Source organism: Limulus polyphemus, unplaced genomic scaffold (assembly GCF_000517525.1).
Source record: "Limulus polyphemus unplaced genomic scaffold, Limulus_polyphemus-2.1.2 Scaffold213, whole genome shotgun sequence".
Taxonomy (NCBI): Eukaryota; Metazoa; Arthropoda; class Merostomata; order Xiphosura; family Limulidae; genus Limulus; species Limulus polyphemus.
Window position 1 is genome coordinate 348,857 of NW_013665823.1, and position 26,042 is coordinate 374,898.

At 34.6% G+C, this 26,042-nt stretch overlaps 1 protein-coding gene across 4 annotated transcripts in view; it reads right to left on the reverse strand.

Moving 5' to 3' along the window:
* The window catches only part of LOC106478457 (POU domain, class 6, transcription factor 1-like), a 126,430-nt gene that overhangs the window by 15,083 nt on the left and 85,305 nt on the right, over positions 1-26,042 (reverse strand). For 3 of the 4 annotated variants that reach the window (XM_022382049.1, XM_022382048.1, XM_022382052.1), the window contains 5 exons: positions 21,433-21,547; positions 20,113-20,280; positions 19,771-19,898; positions 16,275-16,472; positions 4,035-4,166 (listed from right to left, as the gene is read on the reverse strand). In XM_022382049.1, coding sequence (XP_022237757.1) covers positions 4,035-4,166; positions 16,275-16,472; positions 19,771-19,898; positions 20,113-20,280; positions 21,433-21,547 — 741 coding nt within the window. The remainder of the gene's footprint in view (positions 1-4,034; positions 4,167-16,274; positions 16,473-19,770; positions 19,899-20,112; positions 20,281-21,432; positions 21,548-26,042) is intronic. The other variant, XM_022382050.1, reaches the window with a different exon arrangement.

Consider the following 26,042-nt stretch of genomic DNA (forward strand, 5'->3'; position numbering starts at 1 on the left):
TATTTATGATTTTAACTTTATACACAAGTGCCAAAATACTATAATTAATCCTACATTATTCGATGCTGTTGTTTTATTATCAAGTGAAACCTAATCTAATTCAAACGAAGGTTGTTCGGCACTTTAAATTAATCAACCTTCGATGGTTTGTTTGTAGTTAAGCACAAAGCTACACAAAGGGATATCTATGCTCTGCCCACCACGGGTATCAAAACCCAGTTTCTAGTGTTGTATGTTTGCAGACACACAGCTATGCCACTGGGGACACCTTAGATAGATGAATATAAAAGATTAGGCAATAGGTGCAAACTTTGTGTAGAGCACATGATGTATCTTGGTCTCCAACTTTTATTCCAAAATATGTGTAATATGCTTTTTTGACGAATTCTGTAATGTTTTGCCTTGTTTCTTTACAATAAATTTAACACAAATATAACAGGATATGTTTGGATCATTTTACACACTCATGTTGCCATAGAGACGAAAAATTATTTTGAAAAGAAAAAATAATGTCAAAGTGCATGCACAAATATGCGGCCTGTTAAATATTTATGTACTAGCGGTGTGTTTCTTGTGGGTTCTAGAATGATCAATAAGACTCTCACATCGCGATTTGTCTAGAGACATTTAAAGCCAGTGGTTGTCAGCATTTTAAGCATAACAAAATCTGACCTGATTTCAATGAAAATGATTCACTTATGTAAAAGTACATATGATATTTTGTGAAAAATTTGTACGTGATGGAGAAAAATGGATATTATTTTCAGATTCAGCTTACAGGAATTACCGTAGAACAGGTAAAAATTTCAGGACAATAAAAACATTGCCAGCCTGTGTTATTGATACCCTTGAGAGACCAGATTACAAAATAAAAAAAAATGCTTCCTCTGCAATATTTATAATTTATTTGAAAATAAACAGTTTTGGGTTTCTTCAGGTCTTAAGGAACAAATGTTGTTTTATTTATTTTAAAATTTTTACTGAAAATCAGAGGCAGTTCACCTCATATTTCCTTCATTTCGGGTTATCATATTGGCCCACGGTTGCTTTTTGTATTTAATTCTTTTTCCATTGATTTTTGGCCATTAATGAAAAACTTTCAACAATAATCAGAGTGGTCTCTATGAAGTCAAACGTTCCATTTGGACTTTTCAAAGCACACTGAATGCCATATGGAGTTAGTATTTCTTGAATTGTGATGGAAGTGATGACTTATGAATACTACTTATACACTGGCATTTTAGAAATACTTATGAAGCAGCCCTAAAGAACTTATATATAGATTTTGATCAGTTACCCTACAGTATAACTGCCAGATGTTATAGATACAATAAAAATTCCCCAGGCACACAGAAAGCAAGGGTGGGAGACTCCACAGATCCAGCATTAATTTGAAGGGGTTAAGGACTGGGCTGTCCAATGAAAATAGGGGAAATCTGCAGTTTTGTTGAAGACATGTTTTATCATTAGAAATTCATACATAATATTAGCTGCACTAGTTTTACAACTTTTCTCAGTAAGGAATGTAGTCAGCAATGCTTCAATATTTCTTACAATGTAATTTTAGGCTAAAGTGGCAACCAATGTTTGCTTAAGGCAGGTGCGATCACACCAGGCCTCACTCTGGCCCTGCTTTTAATGGCCCTGATATGTCAGACTCCATTGGAGGAGTTTAAAGCACTTACTTACATAACCATAAAGGTATTTTGGGACCATACTCCTTAAAACACTAACTCACTGACTTCGTCTACGGCCTTGAAATAAACAAATTTTAACTGCTTTCCAACTGTACTCAACTTTTAACAACAAATAACATTTCTACAGACTGCATACTTTTAATATATTACACCACTAAAGTGACAAATCAAACATCCCAGTATAGGTATTTGGCAAAATCAAAATGCACCAAACTGCATATAATGTTTCACAAAATGTTCTGGCACCCTTTCTCATACCCTCCCACATACAATTTACCAAGCTCCATGCATTCCTAAAACTGTCATCGGTGCCAGTTTTTTACTGTGTTAATTTGGTTGAAGATATTTTCACTGTAAGTAAATATGTGGTTTTTGCTCTTTCTGGCACAACATACATCTATATGTTTTTTCACAACTGCCAAGTTTTCAGTCTTTAAAATGTTCACTTACCTGGCTAGGCCAGACTAGGACTTGAACCTTGGTTTATTGCTCCCTATTGTTGTAAACCATAGCTTCAAAGGGATACCACAAAATATTCAAGAAACCACAGATATAACTGTGTCAAGTAATTTACTGTATCATTAAGTTCTCAATGAAATTTACATTGGACAGATGTGAAGTGATTTGATTTACAAATCTCAATGTTGTTAGTCCGAGGCAATTTATTACTTATCCTTGTTTGTGTGTGCACCAGCATTTATTTATTTTGGATGTTTCAATTACACTATCACAATGCTTTTAATATTTTCTGGTTATTAAAAGCTATTTCAGTTAGAAAAGTTTCACAGTCTTCATAAAATTTACTAATTCCAATAAGAGAATTAGCCCTTACACTTTGCACCATTAGGTGTAGCATTCTCTATTGCTTTATTAGCTTTAGAATTTATAGATTTCAAAAACCAAAATTTAGGGGTAAACACAAAGTTTTAAGATTTGAAATTAATTTATACCATAGCAGCCATACTGCAAAAATTATATTCTGATTCAAATATCTCATAATAGTGCTATTTTACATAAAATAACTAAAACTATAAGTAAAATTAAACTGACATTTTATTTCCAATATATTATATACATGTTATTTATCAAAATTATATTAGAATACCAAGAACTGTTGCAAGTGTGGCAGTAATTTCTCTCTAATCCTTCATCTCTATTTATTAGTTTTCCTTTTGGACCCTCACCCCCATTTCTGCCCTGTTAATTAGAAATCAGTCTCATTTACAAAAATTCTTTTTCAACAATAACCCAAGTATTTTCCTTTTCATGCTATTAAGTACTTATGATGTATAACATCATCTCTTGAATTCTTTTTTTCCTTCATAAATGTTTTGTTTTACACAAATTTCCCTTTACTACCATATTTCCATTTTCAAGTGTGCTAGAAATCACTTTCAATGCTGCAGCATTCCTTTACGAGTCCTACTAACACATTTTTACGTTTTCAGAAAAGAGTAACTTGTTACTAAAAATCATTTAGCTTTCATACTTTTTATTTCTACACTTCCTGGTCATTTCTAATCAGAGGTTACCTTAAGTAGGTAGAGGGTGCTATAAGAAGTTAAGGATATGGAGCTAAAAACAAAGTAGTCATTGTATTGTTTTATGGTCATAACTAAAATATCAACTGTCACCCCTTATATAAATCTAATAAAAATACCTAATAATTTGTATTACTTCAAAATTTAAATGAATATATCTTTAAATGGCATAATACAAAAGTCTGGCTAAATTATAATAAATCAACAACAACATTGATAATACCGTTTCTGAGTGATCAGAACAGTTGAAGTTTTATTGGAACTGTTTCACGTGTAATGATAGTTTGTGAAAAACATTTTAAATACACTTTCTCTCATGACTACTAAGTATCATAAAGCAACTTTAAATCAATGCATCTGAAAGACCACTGAAACAAAGATGTGACGATCATGCATTAGTTCTCTGTCAATGAACAAACATTGCTAATGTCTTGAGTTTAGTTTCTTCAGTATTAAACATATTGTTTTATACAATAGTAATGGTTAGCAATAATCAACAGTGTAGAATAAGAAAGCCCAAGGGCCAAACCATTAAAGAATAACATTTAATTATAAAATTTTCTTACTCAATCACAGACCCAGTGCAACTGCACTACTTGCACTTGCGTAAGGCCACCCCTATGTTCAGATCACACTTGAAGAAAGGTCTGCTCTCCCAAAGTGGTGGAGTTACTGGATTTCTTGTATTATGATTTATCTACTGTTTCTTTTTTAATTCTAAGTGTTTCTTACTATCATTAACAATTTTTTAAAATACCTTAGTTTTCAATCCAGTCCTACATCATCTACTCCTCACCTGTACAGAACTGTGTTTTGCTTGAGAAGCTAACTGAGCTGTCACCATTGCAACTTGATTTAGTGAAAGTTGAGATGTTGGTAGGTGGCCACCTATAGCTTGTGTACTGGTTGTTACAGTACTTGCACAAGGCTGTAATAAACAAAACTTTATTTTCAGTTAATGAACAACCTGATCAATCAATACCAGTAACAAGTCTTTAGTGAGTTACACTGATTAAATGTAAATCTGATTTAAGTATGAAAATTTATTACCTTTAAATTTAGCTATCGAATATTACTCTTGGTACACAGATATTACTTAGAAAGATGCTAGCAATCAGCGAAGTATAAGATACTTTAATGTAACTGCAGTTGGAACAAATATTTTAAATTGGAATTCTACCTTTTATTATTTATTTAAATTAATTGTCACACAATTTAGCTATGACAATATACTGAATCAATATTTTCTACTCCTTTTATGTGTAAGTTAGACTGAAAGTTAGAAATTGAATGTATATCAAAAGGTAAATATTTTACAACTGATGGACATTGTAAGAATATGAAGGACTTGTGTAAGAGACAATAAATAAATATCAAAACTAAAGACAGAGAACATGACTCCATTCCAGTAGTAAATTTATATTTTCGTATCTGATGTTTGTGAAGGTAAATTTCATATCATAACAAATAAAAAATCACAAATATATTGCTGAAAGATTGTAAGATTCAACTTATGATATACAACTTTTCCACCTTTACCAAGTTACAACAAACATTACAATGAATGGAAATACTTTTATTTTTCATTTTGTTAAATATATCAGAATGTGATACTGTCAATAACTGCTTTTCTGTTGTAGTGAAAATGCAGAAAAAAAATTTTGGAGTCTTAATCTTTCATCCAAATTTTTTGCTTAGTAAATGATATTCAATAGTATCTTTGGTTTGTTCCCTTTATAACACCCCCACTTCAATTCTGACTATTGCACAGACTTTATTTAGCAAGGTAACCCACAATTGCTATGGTGGATTGACTAGTGGTCATATATTCATGCAGGCTTTGCTTTATTGTTCTGTAGACATCTAGTTGGAGTTTGCCACTATTGAATAAGAATAGGCTGTAAGAATAGGCTTAATTGTTACTGTTGAAATTCTAGAAGTATAAGAAATAAAATAGATGACTTTAGGGCATTGATAGGAATGGAGGATTTTGATATAATGGGAATAAATGAAGCATGGCTAAATGCAGATGATTTTTATAACAGAAATTTCTTTGAAATACAGGGTTATAGGTTATTTAATTAGGATAGAGTACTGAAGAGAGGATGAGGGGTGGCTTTATATGTAAAATGTGAGTTACGTCATGTTAAAGTTGACAATATTAAAGATAATAGCAAGGAGATTGAATCCATTTTGGTTTCTATTAGGGGATATAAAGGGAAAATGCTTTTAGTAGGAATATGTTACAGATCACCAGTTGATACTGATGAAATTAGTGAGAAACTTTACAGTGAGATTAAGATTTCAGTTGTTAATGAAGTCATAATTATGGGTGATTTTAATTTTAGCATATAGATTGGGAAATGCTTGAGTCAAACCATGAGGGAGAAAGGTTTTCGGAAATTGTTCAAGATGGGTTTTTTTTTCACCAACTGGTCAAGATACCTATTAGAAACAATAATTTTTAGAATTATTGTTAATATCTAATAAGGAAATTGTTGAGAAGGTGGAAATTGGGAGAAATCTGGGTGCAACTGATCATTGCTTTATTAGGTTCAATGTTTTGCTGCATATGGAGATCAAGAATAATTATATTTTAGATACCAATTTCAAAAATAACTGTTGTGAATTGGGCAGCTGAGTTATTTGGAGACACTGATCAAACGTAGAAAATTTGTAGAGATGAGTTTTTAAATGTTCAAGATAAACATATTCCTTATAGGAAGAAAAGGGTGGCTGCAAGTAAAAACTAGGTTGGCTCACAAAGGGTATATGAGATCAAATTAAAGGAAAGCATCATAAATTTAAGAAATATAAGTTGACTGGTAGAGACTTAGAAGATTATAGAAGATCAAGAAAATTGGTTAATCAGGAAGTTAGAATATCAGAAAGGATGTATGAAAAAAAAAGGTTGGCTGAAAATGTAGAAATTAACAGTAAGGATTTCTTTAAGGGTAAAGAAGATGTTATGATGGGGGTAGGGCCCATGAGGGATGATAAAGGAAGTCTTGTATCTGATGATTATAAGATGCCTGGGTTATTAAATACTGCTTTTTCTTTTAAGTAGTATTTTTAACAGATGATAGATGGAAACAAGGTTGAATAAGATAATTGCATTAATTCTGAGTTTGTTAAGAAAAAATTGGGAAGTTTAAAGAATGATAAGATTCTTGAGTCAGATAATATTTCCCCAAGAGTTTTGAAGGAGGTTAAGGATTGGATATGTGAGCCATTTGCTACTATTTTTTGTAAGTCCTTGAACAGTGGGCAGGTGCCAAAGGATTGTAAGTTAGCTAATGTAACTCCTCTTTTCAAAGGAAGAAATAAAAATTGTCCCAGAAATTATACACCTATTATTCTTACATCAGTTGTGGGAAAGGTTTTGCAAAGTCATTTAACAAAGTTTAGAATTTAATTGGATAGTCAACATGGTTTCACTAAGGGAAAATCTTGCCTTACAAATCTTCTGACATTTTTTTAAAAGATTACTGCTTATGTAGATGAGGATAAGGATGTAGATTCAGTGTATCTACATCCTACTGTTTATACAGATGAGGATAATGATGTAGATTTAGTGTATCTAGATTTTCAGAAAGCATGTGACAAGGTGTCACATAAATGACTTGTAAAAAAATTTTATCTATAGGTGTAGGGGATAATTGGATAGAAGAGTGGCTGGATGGAAGAAAGCAGAGGGCTGTTATAAATGGAGTTCAGGCAAACTGGATTAATGTCACAAGTGGGGTACCTCTGTGCTCAGTGTTAGGACCTTTGCTCATTTTTTATTTACATCAGTGACCCATCAAAGTGGATTCCTGTATGTGGCAAGGGGACACTGTGTTCTCAGTTTACCTCCTCTGGGATCAGAACATCTACCCATGTGTTTGCCATGCATGGCAACCCGTAAAGGGGAGGAGAGGATCCTGGTGGTTGAGTGGTGTCTGGGGTGCTGCAACACACCACTATGCCCTTGAATTCCTATAAATGGGTGACCTTGGGGTGGCTCCCCCAGTGTCAATCGGCTGGTCCTGTTGGGCTAGGGTCAACTAAGTACCAGTGTTGGGCATTCTCAACAGGCGATGTGGATATTGTGCCTGATGCTGGTGTTTGGGTGTAGTGCTCATGAAGCATTACTACAATGTCCTTGTTTGACATTGTAGTGCATCCCCTTATAAGACTCCATGTTGGGTGGAGTCAGTGGGCACTGAATCTTTCTCCTTTTCTTATGGATCCCCCAATCCTTGAAAAAATAAAATAAATAAAAAAAAAACAGTTAATAGGTAAGCAATCATGTTGAGAAGACTGAATAGCAATGTTCACACCATTCTGCACCTGTACCTCATTTTGTCATCTTGCATTGTTTGTCAAACAAACCTTTAGGGCAAATGTCTCCCTTTTTTATTCAGAAGGGATTAGAGGGGCTTGCTGGCTGTCCAAAGTCAGTGAAGAAGCTATGTTCTGGGGACATCTTGATGGAAACATCTACATCTACATTCACAGTGAACTCCTCCTGAAATTGAAGGCCATTGGGGATATGCCTGTTGAAGTTACTCCCCATGCTACTTTGAATTCCTCCCAAGGAGTGATTGTTGAGAGGGATTTATGAAACATCTCCGAGTCAGAGATTCTTGCCAATTTCTCCAGCAAAAAAGTTGATGCTGTGCGACATATATCCATTCACAAAGAGGGAATTATACTGTCTACCAATGTTCTTGTATTGACATTTACATCACCATGCCCACCTACCTTTGTCAAGGCAGGTTATCTGAACTGTTGAGGAGGGTTATATATTCCTACTAATATTCCTAACCCTCTCAGATGTTACCAGTGTCAGCGGTTCAGACATTCAAAGGCATCTTGTTGGAGTTCTATGATGTGTGCTCATTGCAGTGGCAAACACCATGATGCCTACAAGTGTCAACTGAACCCTTACTGCATCAATTGTGGTGGTTGCCACCCCTGTTACTTATGACTTTGCCCTAATTAGGTGGAGGAAAAAGAGGTACAAAGTTTTCGTTTACGTACTGTAAATAACATTTTGTACCCTGAGACTCGGAAGTTGTTGTCCCCTATTTCATCTGAGGCATATTCTGCTGCTCTCCATTCCACTGTGGCCTGGCATGGCCAGGTGGTTAGGGTACTCGACTCGAAAGTTGCAGGTTGCGGGTTTGAACCCCCGTCCCACCAAACATGCTCACCATTACAGCCATGGGGCATTATAGTGTGATGGTCAATCCCACTATCATTGGAAAAAGAGTAGCCCATGAGTTGTCAGTGGGTGGTGATGACTAGCTGCCTTCCCTCTAGTCTTTCACTGCTAAATTAGGTATGGGTAGTGCAGATAGTCCTTGTGTAGCTTTCAGAACAAACAAACAAACCATTCCACTGCTACAGTAGGAGTGTAGACAGAAGTTTCTATGCCTCCATCACAGTCTTTCTCACACTATGTCAAAAGTCTTTTGCCCTCTGTGAATACTAGGGTTGACAAGTTAATGTCTACTCCTGTCTCTATCCCCATCAATGCTTCCAGTGACTGCTACTTCGGCCACAAGATGTAGAACTATTATTCATTCACGCCCTCAGTCATTGGAATCTCCTTCCACCAACAGAGATCTGCCCAACTGACCTCCTTCAACTAAAGAAAAACGGTGTGGTTGCAAGCAGAAGGGTTCTATGCCCAGTTCTCCTCCACTTAAATAAAAATGGCCACTTGGATACAATGGAACTGTCAAGGTTTTCATTCTAATTTGAATGACATTAAGGCCTTGATCGATTCTTATCATCCCATGTGTCTCTCCTTACAGAAAACATTCCTGAAACCTGCCGACATTGTCACCTTTCAGCAGTTTTCTTTATACCAAAATGATAGATTGTGTGATGGATGAGTTCACGGAGGGATGACAATGCTGGTTGACCAGCACGTACCCACCTTGTCTGTGCCACTCAATACACCCTTGGAGGCTGTACTATCACTGTTTGTTCTCTCTACCTGTCTCCCAGAGATACAATGAATCATAGAACAGTTGTGATCTCCCTTTTTAATCCTAAGAGACTTTAATGGACACAATCCCCTCTGGGGTGCTGATATTGATGGGAGGGGGTCGTTCTGTGGAGCATATGCTCTCAGATAACAACCATTCTCTCTTCATTACTGATCCTTGTATCTATTTTCATTCACCTAGTGAGTCTTTTACTGCTACTGATCTATCCATCTGTTCCCCTTCACTTTTTTCTAGTTTTTCTTGTAAAGTTTCCCATTGTTTTGAGGGAGATTGGCCGTGGTCGATGCCACCTGACCCAAGTGCCATGGTGGAAGTCGGAGCAGGCTGACTGGCTCTTTTTCACCTTTTTCTTGGAACTCGGTCCTGTTATTGTTAGTCTTCCATCTATTAAAAACTGTGTGGAAACAGTAACAGATTGTATAATTCAAGTAGCTGTTTGTTCTATCCCTAAAACCTCGACACGTTTCCTATGATATCCTCGTCCCTGGTTGTCTCCTGCCTGCCACTCTTTCCAAAGCCAAAAGGAATCTTGGATTAAGTTCACAACCATCATCTATTCTACCACTAGTTCCAAAGTCATCTGGAACAAGATCTGGAAGGTGAGTGGAAAGCATGCTTCCCATCCACTTTCAATCTTGCTCTCTAATAGTCAGGAAATTGCAAATGTACAGAGCATCGCCAATAATCTCGAGTAGAGCTATGCTTATCTATCCAGCACTTCTGCTTCTTCCCCTGCCTTCTTGGCCATCAAGTCTTAGGCAGAGCGATCACCTTTTGGTTTGATCATCTCTAGGACAATAATTGCCCTTTGATATTGGTGCAACTTAAACTTGCTCTTCATTGGTCTGGCAGTACATCAGTTGGGCCTGAAGACATTCACTATGAGATGCTGCACCATTTTTATCCTGTCTCTCTTGCTCTTCTTCCGGTTGTTTTTAACTGGATCTGGCAGAAGAAAGTTTTTTCAGATGCTTGGTGTAAGGCTACTGTTAAACCTTTTTCTAAGCCTGGGAAGGATCCCAAGATTCCTTCTAATTATCATGCTATTGCCTTGACTAGCTGTCTCAGTAAGGTTTTGGATAGGATGGTTGATGCTCATCTTGTTTGTTTCCTTGAATAAAACAACCTCCTCTCACCCATCCAAAGTGTGTTCCATCAACAGCGCACCTCAAAGGAGAACATCTTGTTTCCATTTTCTTTGATCTCGAGAAGGCTTACAACACTATGTGGAGGTACAGCATTTTGCCTATGGGTGGCTATTTACCCATTTTATTCATAACTTTTTACTTGACAAGCAATTTTGAGTTCGTGTGGGTTTAACCCTTTCCTGTTCTTTCACACAGGAACTTGGAGGGCTCTGTCTTGAGTGTCACCTTTTTCAATATAAAAATCAATGCTATCACTAATCAACTTCCTCCTACAGTTACAAACGGCCTCTATGTCGACAACTTCCACATTTCTTGTCAGTTGTCAAGCATGAGGCTTATTGAGTGGCAGCTTCAGACTGCCCTCAATTGCTTATTGAAGTGGACCACAGCAAATTGTTTTACTTTTTTTTTCTCCAAAACCGTTTTCATGCACTTTTGGCACCAACGGGTTTACACCCTGATCCCGAGCTTCATCTCAGTGATGTTGTCCTTCCCATGGCTCCTGAGGTAATATTCTTGGGGCTTATGTTTGACAGTAAGCTTACTATCATTTCTCATATCAAGCAGTTTCGTTTCAAGTGTACAAGGGCACTGAACATCCTCTGTGTCCTCTCTTCCACCTGTTAGAGAGCAGATAAATGTTCAGTGTTGAAGATCTATCTTGCCCTCATATGTTCCAAGCTGGACTAAGGGTATCTAGTTTATGGTTCTGCCAGGCCCTCTGCCTTGAAGATGTTGGACCCTGTTCACCATCTGGGGCTTTGGCTCTGCACAGGGACCTTCTGCACTTTACCAGTCCAGAGTCTGTAAACTGAGTCCCACGAACCTCCTCTTCACCTTCGCTGCTTGCAACTGTTTTTAAAATATGCTACCAAGCTTAGATCCTTACCATAGCATCCCACCTGGGATTGTATCTTTCTTCCTCGGTGGCCTGTGCTCTTTTAGAATAGATGGTCTGCCAATTCCTCCTTTTAGCCCTTGTGCCCAGGTACAGCTGGCTGAATTGGGTCTGTCATTGGATGATGTTGCTGACTCCAATGATTAGCCCATCCCCCATGGCTCATTACCATCCCTGCCTGTTACCTTTCTTCAAGTCACCTGAGGAAGGTGAATACTCCTGACTGGAAGTACCATCTTCCCTTTGCTGAATATATTTCGAACCATTCTTCTGTTCCTGTTTTTATGGATGGTTCAAAATCAGGTGACTTTATGAACTCTGCCATGATTTGTTGTGACTCGGTGGTTGCTCACAGGATCTCCTCTACAGTTTCTGTGTTCACTGCCAAGTTGTATGCCATTTCTCTTGCCTGGATCACATAGAAACTATGCAGTACACTGATTGTACTATTTATATGGACTCTCGTAGCTCTCTACTAGCCCTGGCATTGCTTAATGTTAGTACGCATCCTGTTCTACTCGATATTCTAAAACAACTGGCCCATTTTTTTCTATCTTCCATTTCTATCCAGTTTTTCTGGATATCTGGCTATGTCGGTATTCATGGGAACAAGCTTGCTGACACTGCAGCTACGTCTGTCTGCTCTGGTGCTTTCACAGGTATGCCTGTCACATATATGGACTACAGTCCTGTAATCAAGGCTGAGCTTTGTGCCAGTTGGCAGTCAGCTTGAAGTGAGCAACATCATAACAAGCTTTTCCAGATCAAAACTTATGTTGTTCTTTGGCCATTTTATCTCCAGAAGGATTGGAAGGAGGAAGTTGTTTTGGCTAGGCTATGCAGTGGTCACAGTTTTTTAACTTGTCGTTTTCTTTTATCTGGAACTGATCCACCAATGTGTGGCCTTTGTGATGCTCAGATCACATTTGCTCACCTTTTACTTTTGTGCCACCGCTACAAACACCAACAAAAGCACCATTTTGACACGTTTTATATGGGTTTGTCCTTGATGTTGGAGAGTCATAGGCAATGGTGATACTGTCTAGTTTGATTGTATTTTTAGCTTTTTATGGGCTATTGGCCTTTTTACATCTATTTGAGTTTTCCCAGCCTTTTAGACATTGTTTGTTTTTTAGATTGATTTTTTTTTTACTTTTTATTTTATTTTTCTTGAAGCTTTTTACCAGTTGTGTGACACAGATAGCTTAGTTGCTTTGAGCCAATAAGCACCAAACACCAACTGACCAAACAACTACATTAGCGACATAGATGAAGGAATGGTCAATAAATTACTTAAATTTGCTGATGATATTAAGATCTTGGGCATTGCCAACTGTGAAGAGGATGCTGCTGCTTTACAAAAGGATTTAGATAATAATTAACGAGTTGGCCAAATAAATGGCAGATGGGTTTTAATTATTATAAATGCAAGATAATGCATGTAGGTTATCATAATTTGAATTATAAATATAATTTGGATGGGGATAACCTTAACAATGTCATAAAAGAAAGGGATCTTGGTGTAATGGTTGATCGGTCTCTTAAGCCATACAAGCAGTTTGCTGTTGCTAGTGGTAAGGTAAATAGGATTTTATGAGGTATCTACAGAAATATTGAATACAAGTCTAAAGAGGTTATAATTTCACTGTACCGGTCACTGGTTAGGCCACATTTGAAATATTGTATTCAGTCTTGGGCTCCTTACTTTGGGAAGGACATTGAATTGTTGGAAAGAGTTCAGAGGAGGGTTACTAGAATGGTGTCTAAGATAAAGGGATTGTCATATGAGGAGAGGTTAAGATTTAGGGGGATCTGATTGAGGTGTTTAAAATTTTAAGGGAACTGATAGTGTTGATTCATCTTTTTTCATACCTAGTGGTGAGAATAGTAGGACGAGGTAACACAAATATAAATTTTGGCAAGGTAGGAGTCATTTTCAGCCAAGATAGTTGTATTTTTCAAACAGGGTGGTTGACCTCTGGAATGGGTTGCCTTTGGATGTTGTGGAGGCAGTAATTTAAGTGAGTTTAAGAGAAAGCATGATAACTACATGAATGATAAGGGCTGGTTTTAATTTTTTATTTGTTTTTTCTTTTGTTAATAGTTTTAGTTTAGTTTAGAGGATGTGACACTTGAGATGGACCAATGAGTCCTTTGTTGCCCTTAAATATATGTTATGTTAATTTATAGTAACTTACAGTATTAAATTTATAGACCTCAATATGTATTTCAGTTATTTATAGTATTAATATACAAGATTAAAATTCTTAAAAAGCAAAAACTACATGTGCTAGGCATGATATATAAAGCTTCACATGTGACAACAGCCCCCCTGCACTGGCTCAGCAGTAAGTCAACAGACTAAAAATTGGGTTTTCATACCCACAATGAGCAGATCACAGATAGCCCACTGCATAGGTTTGTATTTAATAAAAACCAAACATGTGACAAGTCTGCTTCAGTGCTTGGTAATATCACTAAGCAGGCTTAACCTCCTCATGTGTTCTTGGTTTAAGGGCCAAAAACACCACTAATGGTGAGGATACTAAACGGATGACCTAGGGCAGGGTGATCATTGAAGCTTTTAGTAGTTTGCTTGTGACTATTTATTATCAAATGTAATTATTATTGTATGATCTTTAGCAGCCCTTCAAGTTTAAATTGTTACATAACTACTTAATATGGACATGAACTTGATCAACCTTATAAAATTTACAGCTAAATAAAATGCCATCAGTCAGATGAGCTGAAAATAATGTCTTGCATATTAGTATTTCTAATACTTGAGTTTTAAAAGTTGAAATCAATAGCCCGTAACTGTATAGAACAGGAGAGAAACAAAGAAATATTTTAAACTATGATAGCAAGTATAACAATTACAAAATTAACCTTAGTGTTTAATTATGTTAAAAAAATGCTTTTAATAGGCTAAATATTTCTCAGTTGGAATGTATGAAGACAAATTGGAAAATTAAAGAAATAAATAGAAGATAGAAATATGTAAAAATAAATAGAAATATATTATGTACTTACTGGTTGGTACAAGATCACAAGCACAGTTGTGAATGCTACCAATTTTAAAAGATTACAACATCAGTAATAATTATACAAAGCAAACTGATATCTGTTCAGACAATATATTTGATTTTTCATTGTTCATTGAAACATTAATCTTCTATAATTGGCAGCCAAACAAAGATGAAAGATTAATTTGAGATTTAGATAGAAGTCAAAGTTTATTATACAAACACATGTACTTTTTAAAGGTTTACAACTGGAAATAATATTTTCATATCAAAAGCATTAGAAAATAACTTAGCACACATACACACAAAGGATGCAATGGAAAATACAGACTTGGAAACAAAAAGTAACCGAGGATATATTTGTTTTGATGATAGCAAGTCTGATTAGCTTTGTCAATTTAAAGCTTTAACACAAACATTTATATTAAGTGTAGTAAATGAACTTCAGCTTCTTTATATTCTATGGCATGTAAGGACTCCAGACAGTTTTCTAGAAAAGTGTATTTGTGGTATTCAGGTACACTGACATTTGAGAGATAAGTTTAGTATATGCAAAATAAAGATTCAAGAAATGTTATACAGAAAAGAAAACAAAAACTAATATGGACAGCAAAGGAAATATAAATACACAAGTGTACAAGTAAACAAAATCTTTGTTCATGCAACAAGTAAAGTGAATGTATTTTACTTGACTGTCTGACTTCCAATTCAGTATTGAAGACTAAACGGTTGCTAAAATGCTATCCTTAGATTATCTATACCAGTGATTATTGCAATTTAGCATATTCAAAGAACTGAGATAAACCTCAACTCATCCAAAATTATACAAACCCTTAGAACGAGAATGAATCCACTTCATGAGGGAATGAGACAGACAGGCAAATAAGTGTAAGTCTTAAGGTATAATTGTTATAAGATGTTATCTTTGTCTAACGTTGAGGAATAGTGCAAGTTTAACTTTAGTGTGTCCAGTTTACAAGGAAGAAAAATTATACTTTTCACAGATCATGAAAGGGTAAGATACAATAATGTTTCTAATAATCACACAATTTCAGAGGAAACTACAACCATGTTTGGTTTACACATAGCTGTACAATGTGCTTGATGATAAAAAAAAAAGGTTTAATTAAAGTGAAAATTTCAGAGGAAGTTTGCATGAATCATTACTTTAACCATAAACATAATGAAACTCACTGTTAATATATATATGAAATAAAAGTAAAACATAAAATAATGCAGCCTTTTTCTAGATCTTCATTAGGCATATTTACTATTACAGATACATTATTAATATGATTAAAATCAATAATGCAACTGACACAGCACTGTAAATGTAACATAAAGTATTTAATGTAATGCTCTACCTTCCATATGAACAATGAATAGCAGCATATGTAGCCTGTGTTAATGGACATTTATCTTTATTACAAGAAATTCAGTAATACATAAACTTGATAAGGTTCAAAAGTTATCAAACTTGCATTATTATGCAAGTCATCCTAGCTATAGCTTTAGTGATTTATACAACAAGTAAGCAAAGAGAAAGTTAGTTGATGTTTTGTTAAAGTGACCAATACTGCATGACATGGTGGTTAGACCTATATGTAAACGAAAAAACTTATACATCCAGAATAAAGGTGGAAAAGTAAGGTAAATTGAAAAAGAGTTAAATATCACTTTGTAAATATAGAAAAGTGTCTATATTTTATTCATACTTAAAAAATAAATTTGGATAGATGATTAGTTTATAAAAAGATCTGCCTATTCACAAAATTTATGAGAAATATCCAGTTAGGAAAGAGAATAAGTATTTGGTAAAAAAGAAAAAAAAAAGGGAAAGAGATGTGGTCAGGAATTGAGGCAATAAGATTCTTGCTACTCAACACTCCTTTAAGGTGTGGAACAGAGAATAGTGATGAAAAGACAGCAAAGTAACATTTCTTTTTTCCCATTCAACTTTACCTGTGATTTCGATACCAGTGCAATTGGCTGATTGTTTAGTGGTGAGATTTGTTTCTCTTCCTGTTGAGCTGTGAGGTGGTGGTGTTGTTGTTGTTGCTGAAAAAGCTGCTGTTGCTGCAATTGTGCTGCCAATTGTGGTGCCATTTGAATGAGATTAGCTGTAGACTGGTTTGGTGAAACAACAGGCTGAGTTAAAAGCTAAAAACAAGAATAAATTTTGAATAGTTTCAATATAGTTAAAACCATAGTTCATTTATTTAGCTAAGAAATCATATTACAGATAAAATTTGTTATCTTGAGTTGTATAGATAAATACTAACATTACTTTTCATTAAATAGAACAGTATTAAAATCCCAAGTTTGTCTGAATGATATGGTATTGAAAATCTAAGTTGATGAAGTACCAATGATTTTTTGGCTTAACAAATGTGGTAAAACATTACACATGAACCTTGTAGTGGCCATACATCACTTTTAGAAAGTACGAGTATTAAATTAAACTTTAAGTTGCCATAGAACAAGCTTGGCTGATGAGTTCTAGTATAAACCCAAAGGCAAATAAAAGAGAAGTCTGCAATATTACTTTCACACATCTCTGGTTTACAATGCATAACAGACTGACTAAAAGTTTTGTAAACAAAGCAATGTGCAGCATAGCATGTTTTCCATCACATTTTCAAAATTTTTGATGCTATAAGTTCCCAAATTAACTAATCTATGGGTATTTGTGACTGTCAAAAGTTTATGTGACACACATTTAGTTCCAATATTCAGTCGGAGTTTACAGTATGAAGAGTACGTTAACAGTATTTCAACTAAAATATCACAGCAGATAGGCTAGTTGGACCACAAATCTGAAAATCTTATTTCTATCTATCTAGAAACAACATAGCTACTTATACCTACGTTTGATGTGCTGTCAACAGTCATAACTTTCAAAAAGTGTGAAACTATACTAATTAAAGCAGAAAGATTTGTAGCATTATATGCAAATCAAGAAAGAAATGATGTATGTAGAAGTATTAATCAAATAAATTCCATCAATCTGAACAAATCTCTGGAAAACATGTTGCACAGTAAAAGATAAACTCTATTTTTTATTTATTTCCAGTTTATTTTTTTAACATTTCTTGAGTTTATTTTGACATTTTAGTTTAAATATAATTATGTAACATGAATCTATTGTGTTAATGTATTCAAATAAAAAATGTTATAGTTTTTTATTTTTGTTTAAAACTGATTGATTTTAAGATTTATTTCAATATTTACTATATTAAATGTAAATTGTTACACTGTATTGTTAAATAAAATAAATATCACCCTGTTGGTCAGTCTTAAACTTTAGATTTGCAACACTAAAATCCAGAGGTTCGATTTCCTGTGGTGGACAGAGCAGAAATAAAATATTGCATTGCTTTGTGCAAAAACAAACTCACAATCAAAATAAATTTCTAACAAAGCAATAGCATTTTAAAAGAATTAAATAAGAAGGAATGTATACGCAAGTTGTTAATTCAATTAACTTGCCATTTTTCTAATAAACTATCCTAACTAAGAATTCAAAATTGTTAGTCTGTACATTACCTTCACATTGGATGCTGATGTAACTCGAGAATAGTTATATTTGATTTAAAATACATATGGCCAAGAGAAAAATGGTAAGTAAATGTACTATTAGGACCACAGAAAGTATGATATTTTACCTTTGTAGAATTAGCAAAGAATAAATCCTTATACAGGTGAATGTTTCTAAATTTTCAAGCATGTAGTTAGACATCCTTGTAAGCTGGATGTTAGAAGGTTATAAATTTGCACTAACCCTCTGTTATATACTCCAATGCTTATTCCATAGGCTTACATTTACTTGGCCCTGTTTCTTTGTTATACCTCCCCTTCAGTAAGGTCGTGCCCATTTGAAGGTAGTACAAAGATTTGTACAAGCTAGGATGAATCAGGGTTTATCTTCCTTGAATATCACTAACAGGAATGATTGTTGTTGTAGACAATAAAAGGATTGTGGGATACTAGACTATGACTTTAGTCTGACTTAAAACTTGTGGTATTTCATTATTTTTACTTTCATTTGTGTATTATTGTGTGGATGTGTATTATTATAGATCATGTCTTTGTTCTACAATGTACAATTTGGGTTCTACCTGTTCTCTGTATTAGCATCCAGTTGGTTTTCCAATGTTAATTGGAATTCTGTCAGTTAAGTAAACACATTCACTTTTCCTGTTGCATGAATAAAGAGTTTATCCATACAACAGGAAAAGTGAATACTTGTGCTTTTGTATTTACTTTGTTGTCTGTGTTTTTACTTGATGCATAACATTTCTAGAACATACCTTCTGCATATACTTCAACTTATCTGAAGGATATTATTGTATCTAAACATCACAATATTTATATTTTCTTTTATTATAAACTTATTGTATCTTTATTGTGTATTGCGATACAATTATTTTAATTTATTAGATAGCTTAAATATATGAAACATAACTTAAAATTTATCTTTTCAGATTTTGGTAACATATATGAACCATCAAGTAAAGTAAATGTTTTGATAAATATTTAATAACTTGTTTAATTATTAGAAAATCATAACATTTCCAATACTGTTTGTTTCAGAAACGTTTAGTCACCTGCCTGAACAGCAAAGAGCTATTTCTTTGCACCACTGCCATGAAGAATTTTGTGTGTATCACAAGACTGCACTAACTGTCCCATATCAGTTTGAACTGGAAAATTGAACATTCTTGTAATAATCAGGAAAATATAATGGATACCTCAGAGTGAGACACCTTGTACTGTTGCTCTACCATTTCTATTGGGCAAAGAGTATTCCCAGCATAAGATGGGTGCAATCTACCACCAAGTGATGCCCCACTGGGCCACCTTCTCTAGTGGGTGACACATTTCATGTGTTTTCCCTTTCTGACACTATGTTCTCAGAAAGAAGCTCATCTGTGTAACTGATTTTTCAGCATCAGCCCTTCCACCTTCTCATCAATGAGGGATTTTAGCTCTTTGTTGTGCAGAGAGGTGGGTAAACACTTCTGAATTTGACATTTTCCTTACTTGAAAATGTATTTCAGATAGTTATGGACCTCTCTGCACAACCTCCCACCCTTCATCCCCACTTCCAGTGCATTTCCTTTGTCTCATAAAGAATAAGGCTTTGTTCAAATGCTAGTGCTCATTGGGATTACTGTGCATGGAGGATGTGTCACTCTCCTATTGATGGAGGGCTATAATCTAATGGTGATTATAATAATAGACTGACACAGTACACATTGATAAGTACAAGAGTGGGAGCTCCAATCAAGGCTTGTGGCATGCACAAAATTTTCATGGTAATGGCATCAACTAATAGTTCTTTGTTATGCAGAAAGATATCTATTCAAAATATATTTTCAGATAAGGAAAATCTTCATTTTTAGCTTACGAAAAGAATGAAAGTTGAAATAAAAAGTGAAACTATTTAAACAAACACCTGTGGTCCAATGGCTACTACCTGACCAGATGCATTAGTCAGTAGTTGAGGTACTGCAGATACAGGAGTTGCCATATTTGTTAGATTTCCTGCGGCAATCACTGGCTGTGGTTGAACACTTGAAGCTCCTGTAAATGCAAAGAGATATTTGAAATATATTATTGGATATAATAAAGCATTCAAAATGGTGATCAATAGACTTGTGAAAAACACATTCATAAAATTTTACCATCTATTGAAAACTGCATTATTTTTAAGACGTGTATTTGAAATACAAAGTATGACTTTAAAAAAAGTTCAGGTTCAGATCTACTATGCTTACATTATCTAATGCACACAAACCTGCAGCACTTGCAGGGGATATGCCTGGGATCTGGAATGGCTGGGACAAAGACTGAAGATTTGCTAGTGTTGTTGTAAAAATTTGCCCATTGGAGGCTACCATCTGGACCAGCTGGTTTCCAGCAAATTGAGACACTGGAAAAGTTATCAATTGCTGAATAGCAACACCTGAAAAAAATAGTTATTCAAAAATTACAAATCTCCATTATTTTTCGTACAATGAATAAAATGGCTCAACATGGATATCCAAGTCTTATTAAGAAAAAAAATAAGTAAAATTGAATTTTAAGCCATGTATGAGAAAGGTTGTGTTCATGTGGGGCATTATGGATGTGTTTTAAAATGATCCCTTTTAGATTATATAGACATGCTTTAAGTACTGGAAAATGAAAGTCGTTGAATAAGTTTTTATATGTTTAATAATTTCAGTAGGCTTAGGCCTCTGGTTTTAAAGATTACTGAAGTTTTCTGAGGCTTTCCACTTACTAGTTCAGTAAACACCAGTCTTTTATTAAATGTTTCAGTGTTGAAAACCAAACTTGTATGTGGTGTGAGAAAATATAATAAAACACAATGTCAGAATGCATATGTTTTAGAGAGAACATAACCAACAAATTACAATACAGAACAAAAGTCATATTTAATGTATTCGAAATAAAATCTAGATCTACATCATTACTATATATGTTCATAGCTCTTCACAGGTTTTGATTCAGTTTTGGCTGGTCTATAATGTGTAATCATAATGGTTCTATATGAATAATATTGCATTATTAATCCTCACCTTAATTCTAATTTGTAAATGAATCATACAAAAGTGGTGATAATAACACTTCACCAACTTAATTTAGTTCACACCATAACAACTAATGCTCATGCAATCTGATCATATAAATAGTGCCTCAACCAATACTGTATCTGTAGTACCCCATCCAGCCTGATGAACCCTGGTGTTAGGCGAAAGGCACTATCAGCACTGGATATAACAGATCTAGTGTGGTTGATATACCATGATATTATTCTTTACTTTCACTCATACATTCTTAGAAATACTATTTTCTTGAAATAAGGGATATCTGGTTCTTATTTGGAACTTGTTATCTAAATCATATAATGTATTTTGAAATCTCTTCTGAACATCTTATTAACAGACTATTGTGAATATGTTTCAGTGATATTTCAATATTCCAAAACTAGGAAACTCCTTTATAAGAAGACCTAATTATTGCTTATTTTGCATGCCAATGAAAGAACAAAGAAAAAAAAATGTGATAGCATAAGTATCCAATTCTCCTTTGATTATATATTATAACTACCTACCTGAGGATGTAGGAATGAGCAACTGAGCACCTTGAACACCTTGTATTGGCTGGCCTGCTGCCAAGATGAACTGGGGTGTCATGGCAACTTGCTGTGCTGCTCCCTGATGTGCTACCTAGGATATCCAAATAACATAAATAAAAAATAAACATCTCATACAGAGGATTGAGTATGATAGATTAAACCAATTTTGAATATGCAAATCAGTAAGTCACGTGACAAGAACATTCAGTATAAAGTTGTGATGGAATGACATGTATCAGAAATATATTTTGACATTGTTTGGCATTTGTAGGTAGTGTTATGCAAATGTATCACTTTTGGGAAGGATATGTAATAGCCCTGTCTGACCCAAAATATTCATACACTGAGATCATAAAAATGTTTTGGAGATTTATAATTTTAAATTTGGGTATGTCCCTTGTATATAATGGCATTGAAAAACAAAGTAAAATGAATCAACATGAACACCTAGAAAGAGACCTACAAAACATGGTACCTCAACTATAGTAATCAAAGTGCAGCAATTTGTAATAGGTGAGAATCCACAAACACAAATGTCAGTCGCAAAAAACGTTAATATGTCTAAGGCAACAGTACACAACATAATTGAACAGGATCTCCATTTGAAAACAAGGCCAGTAGGGTTTGGATTCACTAAGATAAAACTTCCAGTCATATCTCCCATTCAACCATTGTATATATAAAGAAACTAGAGAGTGAAATTGGTATTCATGCTATTCCATATGAAGATATGGTAGTGAATTTGCTAAATATAACACCCATGGATTTCTGTGCAATCAGATTTAGAAATAGGCAGTGTAAAATATCATCATTGTACACTATCTGAATGATGGAAAGTTGCAGGAAGGAACAATGAGGTTTCAATATGATAGCCTTTTGCAATGGAAACAATGTTTCAGTGCTATTGTCAAGATGCACATTCATCAGATACAGCATAACCAAACATGGTGACAATAGTCTCTTAATGTCATGATGGGGCTCCAAACTGTTTTAATATAATGTACCCAACCTCAGAGGTCACGTGATACAATTACATTTGTATATAGAAGGATGAGAAAGAAAAGAGGACAAAAATCTTTCATCTTCTGTTTTTGTCACTTTTGACAGAGTTTTGTGTATTGAATAAAGATTTCTTCTCTATGCCTTACATTGTATTCAATCCTTTTCATTGTTCAAATTCAGTCAAAGTAAAAGAATTCAGATTTACTCCATAATACATTTTGTATTGGACCTTCTTTTATTCTGTGGTATCTACCCAATTACTCTTGCAGGAAACTGATGCATCTGAGAATACCACAGAGTAGGTATGAAGGAGAAAATTTGGTGCCATGGCCACAAGATTTGTTTTTTGCATAGATTTCTTTTTTTCTCCTGAGAGGAGTATTTCCCTGTACTCTTCTTAACAGCTGAATTATTAAGTTTAAAAAACTTTGTATTTAAGGAAATTGAATTTTCAATGAGTCAAAGGACTTGCGACCAATTGAAAATTCTAGTCACTGAGGGGAGAGAGTTGTTCTGTCTTGTGGGAGTCCCCTCCTGGACATCAGACTTTCAACAATGCTCTGAAGGACTATGACTTCTTTCTCTTTACAACCAAAGGAAGGAGAAATACTAGGATCTTGTGCACCCAGAATGGATGACTGAGTTCTTCCCCTGAGAATCAATCTCATTTCTCATTTCTGATTCCAAATGTAAGAAACTCCATCTACCCAAGTTGAACTAAGGAGTGTATCATTTACAGAAACAAGTCATGAGTCAGCAAATTCACTGATGGGAAGCCTGTAAAAATGTTGATTGATTCTGGTTCTATAGCAACCTCTCTTTGAAATGGTAAAACTTAGAAATTGCCTCCAAAGATGAAGCAAAAGGATTGATGCTAATAGTAAGTCAAGCAAGAGGAAAACTGGAAATCATCCTCACTGTGGAAATCTTTATCTATGCAACCTGATGTGAGGTAACTGTCATTAAGAACAAATGCATACTGAGAATAGATTTCATGCAAAAGCATGAATGTGAAATTACACTTGCTTCAAACATTGTCATAGTTTATGATCAGGAAATCCCTGTGTACTACACAATAACTTCATCATCAGAGGTTGAAATTCCAGTTGAATGTGAAATTACACTTGCTTCAAACATTGTCATAGTTTATGATCAGGAAATCCCTGTGTACTACACAATAACTTCATCACCAGAGGTTGAAATTCCAGTTACAACAATGACAGAAGCTTAAGATAATGAAGACAATCATCCTAAAATGCAACAGAACATAATCCAGAAAGACGGGTGGTCCAACTCAAAGGTTACCCACCATGATCATCTTTGTAAATACATTAGCAGGAGTTCAGCTAGCTGGTTAACAAAGTTTAGAATTTTATTGGATAGTCAACATAGTTTCACTTAGGGAAAATCTTGCCTTACAAATCTTTGGACATCCTTTGAAAAGGTTACTGCTTATGTAAATGAGAATAAGGATGTAAATTTGGTGCATCTGCATTTTCAGAAAGCATTTGACAAGGTGCTACAGATAAGGCTTGTAAAAATTGTAAAAAAATGTAAATATGGGGGATAACTGGATAGAAGAGTGGCTGGATGGAAGAAAGTAGAGGGTTGTTATAAACAGAGTTCAGTCAAACTGGATTAATGTCACAACTGGGGTACTTCAGGGCTCAGTTTTAGGACCTTTTATTTACATCAATGACACAGATGAAGGAATGGTCAATAAATTACTTAAATTTGCTGATGATATTAAGGTCTTGGGTATTTCTACCTATGAAAAGGATGCTGCTGCTTTACAAAATGATTTAGATCATTTAGTGAATTGAGCAAATAAATGGCAGATTGGTTTTGATTATAATAAATGCAAGATAATGCATGTGGATTATCATAATTTCAATTGTAAGTATAATTTAGATGGGGATAACCTTAACAGTGTCCTAAAAGAAAGGGGATCTTGGTGTAATGATCAGTCTCTTAAGCCATCCAAGCAAAGTGCTGTTGCTAGTGGAAAGGCAAATAGGATTTTAGGTTGTATCTATAGAAATATTGAATACAAGTCTAAATAGGTTATAATTTCATTGTATAGGTCATTGATTGGGCCAAATTTGAAGTATTGCATTCAGTCTTGGGATTCATACCCTAGAAAGGACATTGAATTGTTGGAAAGAGATCAGAAAAGGGTTACTATAATTATGCCTGGGATGGAGGGATTGTCATATGAGGAGAGGTTAAGGACTCTGAAAATGTTTTTTCTTGAAAAAAAAAAAAAGGAGTTGGAGGGGGTCTGATTGAAGTGTTTAAGATTGTAAAGAGAATTCGTAGCATTGATGCATCATTTTTTTTCATACTTATTGGTGAGAATAGTAGGACTAGGTGACACAAATATAAATTTTGGCAAGGTAGGAGTCATCTCCAGCTAAGACCTGGCCCCTGGAATGGGTTGCCTTCAGATTTTGTGGAGGCAGGAAATTTAAATGAGTTTAAGAGAAAGTTTGATAACTATATGAATGATACGGGCTGGCTTTAAGATTCTTTTTCAATTTATATATTTAATAATTTTAGTTTAGTTTATAGGATGGAACAGCCAAGGTGGACCAATAGCTCCCATGTTACCCCCTAAACATTATATGTTATGTTAAAAAAAACTTGGTCAGTGGTAACCTGTTGGGGAGTGCGATATTCCTGTTGAGACCTCTTCCAGAGTATCACCAGCGATGGAGCCATAAGTAAATTCCCATGATCATCTACTTGTACATAACTCCATTAGTACTGATAAGTGTAATAGGTCATCCTACTTCCCTACCATAAGCCACAGAAACGAAAACCGTGAAACAAATGATGACTGAACAATTTAGGGCAGTAAACGAGTAAACAAAGACTCCGTTTTATTAATCAAAATATTTATTGTACTTTGTTGTATTTATTAACAATGGATGTTTAAGTTTAATACACCATTGTTTTCTTTGTGTAATAGTATTGTTCAATGGACTTTACAATACAGACAGGGGCGGTGCTGTAGTCTATGCTTTTTAATATAGAAGTTTGTATTTTTGTTTGGGCAGCTGGAACTTTGGCGTCATATGATGACGTCATAAAACACGAGTTAGGCTATACAAAATTATTATTGATTTTCGAGTTTTTCACAATTGATTATTGAATTGGAGAGTTTGTTGTTCAGATTTTCTATTAGAATCAGCCAATAAGTTTACTTTTGTGACCACTGAGTTTGTATTTCGACGAAAAACAGAGGTACAAGAAGTGCCGTCCATACACGATAATTAGCAAGTGAAATTGTAATGTTATCGTCTATTGTGAACTTAGGGCTGTCAGTGAATATTAGTTAAGCTAACTGCAGATGATGCAATAGAAGAAATAAAATGTTTTTGTTATCAATAATTGGACTGGACTTTCCATTATTGTTTGTCAAAGAATTCAAAAGAACCTGCCAAATAACAGAAATCATCGCGACACTACATTAAAAATAAAATACCCACTTACATGAGTAGTAATATTTTATTAACTGAATGAAAACGTTACTGTTATATCTCTATGTATATGCTTTGCTAAATTGTTTGTTTGTTTGTTTG